Source organism: Cryptomeria japonica, chromosome 9 (genome assembly GCF_030272615.1).
Source record: "Cryptomeria japonica chromosome 9, Sugi_1.0, whole genome shotgun sequence".
Lineage (NCBI taxonomy): Eukaryota > Viridiplantae > Streptophyta > Pinopsida > Cupressales > Cupressaceae > Cryptomeria > Cryptomeria japonica.
Genome location: NC_081413.1, coordinates 749,799,676 through 749,813,369, shown reverse-complemented (window position 1 = coordinate 749,813,369; position 13,694 = coordinate 749,799,676). Strand labels below are relative to the sequence as shown.

At 40.6% G+C, this 13,694-nt stretch overlaps 1 protein-coding gene across 1 annotated transcript; it reads left to right on the top strand.

The window, feature by feature from the left end:
* Positions 1–7,858: 7,858 nt before the first annotated feature.
* On the top strand, positions 7,859–8,431 carry LOC131064621 (uncharacterized). Its single transcript, XM_057998809.2, has one exon. It carries the CDS (start codon positions 7,859–7,861, stop codon positions 8,429–8,431), a length of 573 nt encoding a protein of 190 aa, XP_057854792.2.
* The last annotated feature ends 5,263 nt before the right edge of the window (positions 8,432–13,694 follow it).

Sequence of the window (13,694 nt, the reverse complement as noted above, 5' to 3'; positions counted from 1 at the left end):
TCCATCATTATTCATCTATCACATCATGAATTTATGAAACCATCTACTACAAATAGGATTAGGTCCAATACTTAAGAACCGTAGTACATTTCATCTTAGGTAACATAATACATGCTAGTACAAGAATTATAACAACAAGTACTAATCCTTCATAAAATAGGATTCTATTTAGAAATACATATCACATATCTATCTCATTAACTGAAATGCAACAAGAACACATATATACTGATCCTTTCTTTATTCCAACATAGGATCTCAATCACTTATTACATAATGAATATTTCTACATAATCATAACGAAACATATAACAACAAGTACTAATCCTTCATAAAATAGGATTCTATTTAGAAATACATATCACATATCTATCTCATGAACTGAAATGCAACAAGAACACATATATACTGATCCTTTCTTTATTCCAACATAGGATCTCAATCACTTATAATCATAATGAAACATATGATTATACATCATCTTATTCATTACAAGATAACATTCTCTACATCACTAGGTTCTATTACATATGAGTACATGATACAAGTACATAGTCTTCTTTACCTACACATTGCCATCATGAATACATTACATAATCTCAAATACATATAAATCAACTCCATATCCATCCGCACAAAGAGGAATCATAGAATCCTTATCCACTCACGCTAGCATCCAATAAATAACATCCCAAGGGAACAAGGCATCAAACTGCCCAACCATGTGGAACCAAATAGGAACCACCCCCTGTGCTAGGAGATGATATGGGGTTCCAACTCACACTCAAGACTTAGGCTGACACCTAAAAACCAAGGGACTCACATGACAACCACAAGGAAAAAACCATAATAATGAATCACATCTCATCACAAGGCTAAGGAAAATCCAATTATAAACATAAGACCTCTAGAGGATTCTCAAGAAATTAACGCTTAAGGAACTAGGACTTACATGTAGGGAAGAGTGTCATCACATGCTATCAATAGATATCCTAGAACTCTGTCTTGACATCCATGATACATGGGAAACCACATACATATTTATTATCTTATTAAGATGAGGTACTACTACCCAACCCACCTATGATTAATTATTTATGTTATCACTTGATCATTACAAATAAACTCCAATGAGCTATCTAAACGGTTTAGACCCTGAGTCCACAACACAAGGAATCCTAGCAGTCCATTCCTCATGACCTCGATAGGCTCATGGAAGCCCACTCCCCCTAACCATTCTCCTAGGCATTAGGGTAAAATATACATCCAAATAACATCATAAAATCATCATGAAGGCTCACAATTGACATAAATACAATCATAACATCATTGAGAACATACTAAGCATACTAGATACGTATGACCATATACAAGGCGAGAGCCTTCAACAAAGCAATACAAATAATGAACCAAAGCATAAACATGATTTCAAGGCTAATCCAACACAAATTACAATCTTCAACAGTGAGACAATAAAAATCCCACTGGAGCTCTGATAATCATTCCTCGACAACGAGGCATTCATCCTTTTGTTGGAGATAAGCATCACATATGCACAATTCTCAATGGTAAGGCACACATCATCCTACTGGAGCCATATACAATCTTGAAAGGATAAAAATTAAAAAAAAAACCTCTAAGAACATCAACATCAAACACAAAATCCTCTGGTAAAAGCCCGACGTCAAAAAACATGGTCAAACAAAGAAAAACCGAGAAAGCTGGCATCACAGAGCAGCGCAACAAAAACCCGATTTAGTGCATATGAGAGACATTTTATCTCTCTCATGACATATTTTGACATTTTGGGGCCATAATTTGGCGTTTTGGGTCCAAACATTAGTGTTTTGGGTAAAAATAAAGAAAAACTAAGAAAATGGACAAAATTTGACAAGTAACTTGCCTAGTTTTGCATAAGGGCAATCAAGTGATCAATAGAAACTCCCATGAGGTGTGGGAGGATGATAATAAATCAAGGTAACACATAATTGACATATCATAGACATATGGAAGGGATTCAACATCCAAAATTAAGCCACATACACGCTAAAAAATGCACACAATCTCTTCCATATTTGCACAAATTCAAGGGATACAATACAACCCAAAGGATTCCCAAAAAATACTTACAAGGACATTATATTTCCCAAAAAATCATTAGGCCATCTATAGAGTAGACAAAGGAGGAAATACAACTTGAAGACTCCGGGTGAACATCTCCCGACAAGATTACAATCACTCCCAATTTGCAAATAGACACATTATCTTGAGGGAAATGCAATAATCTCATATGAGAGGAACAAATAAAAATTCCAGAGGCTTATTAAACTCAGATCAAACCACATGAAAGAGAGAAAACACATATTCAATGGAAAAACATAGAGAAGTCATTCTCGACAACACCATTTCCAGATTTTCATTAAATTACACCATACATATATAAATACTCATAGGACCTTTCTCCAAAACAAAATTGAAACCATTTAACATAAATTTCTATCCCCCCCAAAAAATTTCAATAGTCACAAATGCAAGCATTCTTTTCAAAATATAAATTTGCAAAGGAAAGCCAGAAAACTCCAACCTGGAATCGCAATCTGAAGCAAAAATCAGTTGGTGAAGTCCAAAAATCAAATCTTCAATCAAAATCTCTCAGCAATCCAATCCAAATTGATCAAAAATCTCAAGCTTCAATCAAAATTGCAAAGATGCCAACCATGACAATGCACAAAAAATTAAATAAATAGAAAATTAAACTCGAACTATAGAAAACTCTCGGCCAATCAGAAAATTTGATAAAACAATATATTATACCTACCTTGTATAGTACCAAGGTAAATATTATTTAATATTATTATTTACTTACCCATTTAAAATCAATCAATATAAATAAGGGATAGGTAAACTTTATATTATATCTAATTATGGAAATAATATTCATGTAGCAATATGTAGAACCTGAGTTGGCCTAGTGGTGGAGAACTTGTGCTCTTGAAATAGAGGTTACAAGTTCAAATCCCACAAAGGGGGTAGGGTATGTACACCTTATCAGCTTCAGCCCATTACCTATCAAAAATAAATAAATATTAATGTAGCAATATAAATATGAATGGGATATTAATAATAAATCAAATCCCAATAATAAATAAATAAACAAAAGGCTTGTATAAAGAGAAATTAATAAATAAATATAAAATCACATTGTAGTGTCCTAAATTTCGCCCAGTGCATTTATGACACTTACGCATGACGCTTAGTGCATTTATAACAAGTCCATGATCAAAATTATGTTATTTTGGCATCTTGGATTTAAAAGATAAAGTGCCTCGGAATTCCTCGAAAGCCCCTTTGGGGCCTACTTTTGGATGGACGGAAGCACGATGCGGGGACGTCCGTGTACCGCACTAATGTCCCAAAATGCTGGCATAATCTTGAATCTAGCAGTGAGTTGGACGCTGGCCGACGCGTGTCCCTTGGCTCGCGTTTCACCGTAACAACTCTCAGCACTTTTTCGGGTTTAAGGACCCTTCCTAGCTCATTTTGAAGGGTTCCCAATTTGGGTTCATGGCTCTTGGACTTTGGTTGCATTATCACACTCTTATTGCTCTCTTTCTCTCTTCATGCTCTTGGATACACACTCTACCAACATCAAGCTGCAACTATCTTGTGATTGCTCTTACCAACAAGCACTATTGCGAGCTTCTTCAGGCTCGTACCATCAACAAGGAGGGGTTTGGCTTTACACATCGTCTTCTCTTTTATCTATTTTAATTACATGCAAGGAGTCCTTTACATTATTGATTGTATCTATCATATAGGTGAATTTATTATTTCTTACATTTCCAATATTTCCAATATTTAATGCATGCAATAGGGGTTTGCTTCCATTAAGCATAGCATAGTTTCTATTTGCATATTTCCAAGTTTCCAATTTTACCAAGTTTTCAATTTATCTTTCCAATCTATTTATCTGGTTGTCCGTGGTGGTGGAAACACCTAAACAGGGGTTTGGCTGAGTCAGGCCCCTATACAACCCCAACAATTTCCCTCGTCTCAATGTGTGCAAGTGACGTACAGGTTCCATGCACATGAAACTATGTACAAAGTCAGATTTCGGGACTTTCTTTCTCCGCGGGCTGTATGGATGACAGTGCGACGCGCTGGTGTCTACGCCTCACGCTGGTGTCTGAAACCTAAGAGCTCCCCAACTGAAAAGTATAATCTACTTTCAACATTGTGCCATCCTATAAATTCAGTTTTTGTGTATTTATTGCTTCTACATTATAATTCTGTTATTTATCTTTTATAGCGTAGTTAGTGTAGTTATTTGTTATCCCCTAGCTCATCTTAGCATCGGTTCAAAGAGGTAACGACAGACTGATTTGCCTTCTAAAATTCATCATCTTGGAGGGGGCAAATCTCCTCCCTTACATTTTGGTGAACCCGACATGAACGCCTAATGTCAGATCTCTTCCTTTTGGAGTTTGATGCCTTTCATAAGGCATTCTCGAAGGATGATTTTGATATGTTGGATGAAGTCTTGGATGACTTCCTTGAAGCACCTTCTCCTAAAAGAGATGTAAAGGGTGGGTCATCCTCCACGACATCCTCATGTAAAAATGAAGGGTCTGTGAATGTCATTGTTGTCTTTGTGGCCCCACAAAGGCCTAAGAGACCTTACATCCATGTGACAGCGGCAAGTCCTTCTCCTAAGAGAGTTAAGACCATTAATGGAAAAAATTTCAATGGATAAGTTTTTGATTTATACACTAGATTTATGCAATCCAAGCAACCATCTTATAATACTATTGCTCACACATATAACACTCAGAATAACAAACAAGTTCCTGAACCACCCTGAACTTATTTACTTCCTTCTCAACCTATCCTTCCTAAGGCACCTTTGCTGGTGGACAAGCGACCAAGTGATTATGATCTTATCGAGCAACTTAAGGTACTTTGGCTAAGATCTCATTTTTGGGATTTTCTTTAAACTGCCCTGATGTATCAATGTACGCTACAGGAAGCTTTGCAAAAGATTTTGCTACCTTCCTTTGCGAGATCGGAATATGCTGATGGATCATATTCATGCGGATTCATCGAATATTACCTTTTATCCGCATGAAATCCCACCTACCAAAGTGAGGAATTTAGCAGATCCATTAATGATCATTGTTCATGTGAATGGTGTTGGTATTAGACAAACGCTTGTTGATACAGGTTCGACATTGAACGTTTGTGGTTTAGAATTGTTACCAAAGATTAAGGTGGACCCAAATTCTTTGGCATCCTCCTCCTTGTTCATCCAAGGTTTCAATAACACTGGTAAGACCGCTGTAGGGATTATCATACTATCCTTGAAGGTTGGACCAATCACTATTCCAACCCTTGTGCACGTTATGCCAAGTCCCTTATCATACAATCTTCTTTTAGGCAGACCATGGCTACATGCTTTGGGAGCTATTTCATCTACACTTCATGGATCCGTGAATTTCATGGCTAATAATTAGGTTGTCATAGTTAAGGATGATCTTTGAGGCTATGCAGTTATGCCAAATAGATGTAGTCGATCAAGCTTCTGTTACACCTTCATTTCAAAATTATATACCCGCCTTGTCTTCTTCGATCGTAACTTCTGCTTTTGTCTCATCCCCTAAAAAGGAAGAGTGCAAGAAGGAAGAAGTCACTAAGGAAGTTGTTAAAAAGGAGAGATCACCTAAGAAGTAGGATTCTTCAAAAGAAGAACCCCCAAAGGTAGATACTCCTAAGGTGAAGATGTTGGAGCCTTCACCTGAAAAACCTTCCTCGGCTAAATCATATTCTCTATCAAAAGTCAATGCATGTTTGGGTGACGATTGGGGTTCTTTGGATTTTAGTGACTCTCATGTTGGTGAGTGCAAATTAGACCCCATCCATCTAAGATTCCCTAAGATTTCATTCACCTCAGCTATGAAAGATGATTATGCATCTATAAAGGTAGGTGATTCTTATCATGTCGATCACCTTTTCTATACGAAACCATCATTCAAAGAATTACAAAACATCTATGGTACTAGATACAAGCTTGTGTCTCAACTTGGATATGATGGAAATGGTTGTGGACCTAATGAACAAGGTATTTACATTCCATTGGAGCGCGAACCTCATCACCACAACATTGGACTAGGATACCGTCATACGGGTTGAAAGGCGAAACCATGGTTAATTGTTAACATGATTTCGACTAATCCCCTTCCTTTAAAGATTGTTCATCTGGAACTCATCGACGCTAGTGTATCACGTAATGAATTTGGATATTTTCCCTTCGAAAGAATCCTTGAAGGAATTTTTGGGTGTATACGATGGGCTGCCTTCTTACCATCATAAACGTCGATTCCCATATTGCTTGAATGCTCAGGTGTATTTTGGAGAATCCATTCCACAGGGGGCAACTCTATCTCACAATAGAGAACAAATATCTATTCCTTATTGAGAAGACCGTAGTGCGCTCCTTAGTGGAGAAACTACTAACGTCATCATGAGCGATAAGACTCACGACAAGGTCATAAGAGTGGGAAAATGCTTATCCTCCAAATAATTCAAAGAATATTCCAACTTGCTACATCAATTCCCTGACATCTTTGCTTGGTCTTACAAGGAGATTCCTGACATTGATGAGTCCATTGTGGTACACAACATTGTGATTAGTCCTGATGCTAAGCCGGTGAAGGAAAAGATTCAAAAGATGAATCCTAAGGTGGCTTTATTTTTTAAGGCCGAGATAGAGAAGCTCCTAAAAGATGGCTTTATCCTCTCCATTGACTATTCACCTTCGATCTCTAACATTGTCCCGGTAAGAAAACCCAATGGTCGCATTCGTATTTGCATTGATTTTAGGGATGTGAACAAAGCCTCCCTCAAGGATGACTTTCCTCTCCCAAATATTGATATGATCGTTGATTCAATTGCGAGATATGCTTTACTCTCATTCATGGATGACTTCTCAGGTTATAACCAGATCTGTATTAACCCAGAAGATCAATATAAAACTTCTTTCACAACCCCTTGGGGGACCTTTTGATAAATCAACATGCCGTTTGGGTTGAAGAATGCAGGAGCGACCTATCAATGAGCCATGACCTTGATATTCCATGATTTAATCCATAAGGTCTTAGAAGACTATGTTGATGATATCTTGGTAAAATCCTTATCACGTGAAATGCTTATTGGCAATCTCTGTCTGGTCTTTGAAAGGCTTCGGTTGTATAAAATGAGACTAAATCCTCTTAAGTGTGTCTTTGGTGTTGACACTGGGAAACTCCTAGGATTCATTGTCTCCCGTTGAGGAATCAAAATAGATATAGATAAGATCGATGACATTGGGAACATGCCTCCACCTAAGAATATCTCTCAGCTTTGTAGCTTGTAGGGGAAGATCCAGGCCATTCGTCGGTTCGTGGCACAATTAGCTGATCGTACCCTCCCTTTTACACAATTTTTGAAGAAAGATACCCATTTCAAATTAAATGATGAATGTTAAAAGGCATTTGATTCCATCAAGGACTACCTAGCTAATCCTCCTATCCTAATATTGACTATGTTTGATAGACCTTTCTTCCTGTATATTTCAACCTCATCTCATGCTTTGGTGGCATTATTGGCCCAATGTGATGATGAAAGGCGGGAAAGAGCAGTCTATTACATCAGCCGCACTTTAATAGGATACAAAACCCGATATTCTGCTGTGGAAAAATAGTGCTTAGTTCTTGTCTTCACGACTCAAAAGCTAAGACACTACATCCTCCATGTAGAAACACGGGTCATTGCTAAGAATGATATCCTCAAGCACCTCTTTACAAAGTCTTATCTCTCAAGAAGGATGGCCAAGTGGGCGATGCTTCTCTCTGAATTTGACCTGCACTTCATAAATCAAAAGTCAATCAAAGGGCAGGTCATTGCCAATCAGTTAGCTAACGCTCCCTCAGACAACTCTTTTCCCACCTTAGACCTCTTCCCCGACGAGGATGTTCTGATCATTAATCGAGATTCCATGTGGGACATGTATTTTGATGGTTCGAGGTGTCAAATTGGCTCAGGCGCAGGTGTGGTTTTTGTCTCACCCAAAGGAAAGACAATTCCTCTCTCTTTTCGTTTAGAATTTCATTGTACCAATAACATCGCCGAGTACGAGGCTCTGATTGCAAGACTTCATGCCGTGATTGCCATAGGAGTAAAGAATATCCACATCCATGGAGATTCTGAACTTATTGTAAACCAAGTGACGGGTGCCTATTTTGTTAAGCAGTTGAAGTTGTCTCAGTATAAGGATTTGGTATTGACCATACTGAAGCAATTCACTACTTACACGATCGATAACATCTCATGGAGGGAAAATCGTCATGCAGATGCAATGGCAAGCGCTACTTCCCTTGTAGGCCCAGACTTTGGTTAGTACAAATACCACTTTGTGGTACAAGTCCTCCGCTCTCTATATGTATCTGATCAAGATCAATTTGATGACCTAATGTGTGCCCATGTTGATTCAGGAGAATGGTTCACACACATTTTCAATTATTTAAAAACCAAAAGTTTTCCTGATGATGCCAACAAAAGTTCGTGTTTGTTGATTCAGAAGCTGGCCAACCATTACAATCTCTTATCTAACATGCTTTATAGGAGATCATACAACAATTTTCTTTTGCGATGTCTAACAAAAGCTGAGATCCCCCTTGCCCTTCAAGAAGCCCATTTAGGCTCTGGAGGTGAGCATTTTGGAGGAAAATCTTTGATACATAAACTGATCCACATGGGGTACTATTGGAAAGTGATGGAACAAGATCCCTTTGCCTTTGTCAAAAAGTTCCCCCAATGTCAACAACATAGCAACCTGATTCAAGCCCTTGCGCATGAGCTTCGTAGTTAGGTCTCTCTGTGGCCTTTCCAGACTTGGGGATTAGACATCATTGGCAAAATATCTCCCCCTTCATCTAAGGGTCATGTCTTCATCATCACAACTACGAATTATTTCACTAAGTGGGTCGAGGTAGTGTCGCTCAGATCGACAACCGCTGATATGATTTATGGCTTCATCATGGATAACATTATTTCCCGATTTGGCTTGCCTGCTACCCTTGTTTCTAATAATGGTATGCCTTTTAAGAACAAGGAGGTTAAGAAGTTTCTTGAAAAATTTCACATTCAACATCGCTTTTCTACACCTTACTACCCGCAATCTAATGGTCAAGCGAAAGCATCTAACAAAACCATTGAGTAGATCTTACGCAAGCCCGTCACTAAACATGGTAAAGATTGGCATTTGCAGTTAGTATACGCATTATGGGCCTATCACATGAGTGTTTGTATGACTACATGAATGATGCGCTACAACCTCGTGTATGGTGTTGACACTATTATGCCTCTTGAATTGGAGATTCCCTTTTTGTGGGTCTCCTTAAAAGGGGTTATTGATGATGATTCCTATCGCACTCTACATTTAAATCAACTTGAATTGTTGGATGAGCACCGCTTAAAGGCCCTTCAACATCTTCAAGCTTATCAAAAGTCTATATCCAAATAATATAACCAAAGTGTACTACCTTAGACCTTTAGGATAGGTGACCTGGTTCTTTATGAGAACCAGAGAAATGTTAATGCATCGCCTGACCAAAAAGGGAAATTTAGCTCGAATTGGTTAGGTCCATACATTGTCACCTCTGTTTATGGTTCTGGTGCCTATGGTTTATCCTCCATGGATGACACTCCTCTTAAAGAGCCGATCAATGCCGCACAAATATGTAGATACTATGCATAGAAGATGCGTAGTATGTGTCTTGCGCGTGATACCTAGATGCCTAGGGGGGGTCAAGTCTTGCCACATATCCTTCATCGAAACGACATTCATCTTTGTGTTATGAAGTGACTATGCATTGTTACATCCGTGTGTGTGCGTGCATGTACATGTGTCATATATAGATCATCATAAGATTTAATCATACATACGGACATATGTAAATTAAATCATGATAAACATCTAACTCTAAATCATCCATCACATGAGCATATAAAATAACAACAACATCCACCAATGAAAACACAAGATAGAACCACAATATCGCATCTCATATATATGTGTGTGTCAATGTACAATATCAATGTACATGTATCACATCACTACAAAAACATGTGATACTGTCATATGTGTCTTTGATATACATGAATATATTTGTGTATATATACCAAAACAAAACAATACTGTACATGGAATGAATAAAAAATGTGTCATGATTGCCCTGGTGGGCGAGTCCTTGAGGTCGTTGGCACTGGAGGATCCTGGTCTCGGTGAGGAGGCTGTCTGACTGAGGTCGACTATGATCCCACAGCCATAGTGCTCCCTGATTGCATGGCCCTTAGCTCTCCTCGTAACTTAGCAATAGTCTCCCACTGTGTCATCAACTCCTCTCGCGCTGCCATCTCTCGCTGGCGTGATGCCTCAAGATCTCCCATCAGCTGACACACTCGGGGGTGGTCTAAGTGACCTATGGCGCCCTGTTGTTAAACATCCACCTATTGTCAGAGGTCATCAACTTGGCTCTGCAGAGCATCACATGCCCTCTCAACACTCTTAGATCATGTCCTTTCCTAGTCTCTCTCTCTGAGAACAGTGTGGAACTCCTGCAGGGCTTGATCCCGCTGCCCCATCATAGTGGCTAGCTGTGCTGCTCCCTACAATAGCTCCACTCAACCCTCCTCATATGCTATTCATAGCCGTGCTATAGGCTCTAATAACTACACATGTCTCCCTACTGACTGGAGGGGCTGGTAGATGTCTAGCACAGGACCCCGGGTCTACACATCAGGGACGACCTCTGCAAGTGCCTGGTGGATGAAGCACAACCACTCGGCTACGCTCTCTATAGGCATAAAACATGTCACATCAGTATTCATCATGTCCAAAAATCTCTACATCTATGCATATACAAAGAAAAGACTAACGAACATCAACTGAAACTACAAGTACATACCAGGATCACCCCTCTCCTAGTTTGGATCCTGCGGAGGCACCCTGCTAGAGGATCCCTCCACAGTCACCGTTGCTGCTGGGCATGCTCGTGGCGTGACTGGTGGTGTAACTGGCGATGGTGGAAGAGCCCTAGTTGCTAGTATAGCTCTGTCTGGACTCAGAATCCTCATCCGCTATCTCCATGGTGGCCTCTCGCCCTCATCACTCGTAGAGGCCTAGTCATCGTTGTCCCCCCTAGAACTCCGACGTCTCCTTCCTCTACACCTGGCGGAAATATCGGTATCGGACCTACTCTGTCCCACCAACCTGTGAACTCTAGTGTGACTCTGACATCATCTATATCAAGTTGTGGGGCGATGTTGTCGTCATCACTACCCTGCAGACTGTCCTATACATCTCTAAGGGTAGGACGAGGTAGGTCTTGAGGTTGTAATGCACTCCTGGCCTATTGTGCGTAGGTAGGAGCAACAGGTGGAATAGTTTTCACCTGTCTGAACTATCACATGCATCGTCGCCAGTAGTACGACATCACCACATGGTCCTGGGGGTCGAGTAGGAAACGGTCTCTCCACATCCGTGGGAGCTGTGTGCGGTCTGTGGTCCAGCCCCCCATGTCTCGGTACAACTGCCAGATCATATCTTTGATCCTGGGATGGTCGATGGTCACCCTCCAGTAGGTAAGGTCTCCCATCCACCATCCTCTGTGCCATAGTGGATACGCGTGTGCCCGTGGCATGTCTAGGGGCATTAGTGCCAAAAATCCAACTGGCCGCGTGCAAGTGATGTGCTCAAAGGCCCAAACCTGTAGGAGAGTGCACACTGTGAGGCTGTGGTACTCATGGTGCACGTACTGGGAGAGATCATAATATAAATGGGCCAGCATACTGTGACCCCATGCATACACTGTTTGCCTCTCCTCTATCTCCCGGATCAAAGGAACAAAACCTGCAGCCAACTTTGAACCATGACCGTTTGTCAATACCCATCATGCGACAGTTGCGATCATGATGCATCATACCAAGGGAATTGACACTCGTACCTTGCCCAATTCTCTTAGGTATACGTGTCCTGTGGCGTCTACCCTCTACCTTAGGGCCCAATCTTGCTATCTGCCCAGCTTTGCTGCAAAAAGGATTGCTGGTGACACTCGTTCCCCCCGAATCGGAAGCCGTAGGATGCGATAGACGTCGATCAGTGTCACCGTCATCTCTCCTATGGGAAGCTAGAACAACATGGTGTCCGCATCCCACCTCTCCATCAATGTCCGTAGCATCGGGATGTGGAACGGAAACTCGGGCAACATATATGTCCATCATAACCCTACTTTATGGAGGAGTCATCTATCGACAACTGAAAACTCATTTGCTCGACTCCCCAACATCTGTAATTGGTGCCCCGATGTATGCTCCTACATCTCGGGAAATAACTGCATGCAAACAATTTTGCATTAGTTTCGGTTCCTCTTTATCGGTCGATGCCTGCACGCCCAGAAGACGACATCGCGTCTTCTGGATGCCAATGCCCTTTTAGGACAACAACACGTCGTCTGGACGAACGCGCCCATCTAAGATGTAGGTGCGCAGACCGAACGATAGTGCGTCTCAGGGACGCTTGCACAACCGTCTGACTAAAATGCTCCAACAAAAGAACTAAAAATACAAAACAAGGCATGTTTAGAGTCATACCTGGTCGGGCTCACTGCCCTACTTGATCGTGGTCCGCAACTCCTCGATCCTGCTAGTCCCAAGCTCTTTTCTGCATGTCATTTTTGCTCAAAATCTATACAAATCTCAGCTATAACATCCGCAGTGAATAGTAACAATGACCCTGCTTTGGGCCCACTTTAAAGTATATAGCCTTATTTTTGCCCGACATGGCTTTTGCTCATTTTTGGACAATTTTGGCTCGTTTTCCTTCATGTTTCCCTCGTCTTATTAGGGGAAAAACATGAGGGGGTATATACTTGTCTTCATTTGATTTTTCTCTTATATTTGTACTAACACTCCTTAAGCATTCCTCTCACCGAAGTAGCTTCCTCCGTTTTCCGTGCTAACAACTTTTCTAATCTTGTAGTATGGAATTCGTCGTACCAAATATTGGGTTTCCTCGTGGGTACTTCAGGGCATTGCTAGCGATCACTAACTCGACCTCTGCGGTTTCTACAATATCCTTTTTGGTTAGGTATTTATTGCATCTACTGCATTTATTGCACTACACGAGATTAATGAACATGTCTTTCCAAACTACTTTAGTGTGACTGATCCCTACAACCAATCAGTCCACTAAATAGGGGGCAAAATATAGTGTCCTAAATTGTGCCCGATGCATTTATGACACTTACGCATGACACCTAGTGTATTTATGACAAGTCCATGATCAAAATTATGTTATTTTGGCATCTTGGATTCAAAAGACAAAGTGCCTCAGAATGCCTCGAAAGCCCCTTTGGGGCCTACTTTTGGATGGATGAAAGTGCGACACAGGGACGTCTGTGCGTCGCGCTAACATCCCCAAAAGTTGACAGAATCTCAAATCTAGCAGTGAGCTGGACGTTGGCCGACGCGTGTCCCTTGACTTGCATTTTTCCATAACGACTCTCCGCACCTTTTCGAGTTTAAGAACCCTTCCTAGCTCATTTTGAAGGGTTCCCAATTTGGGTTCTTGGCTCTTGGACTTTGGTTGCACTCACACTCTC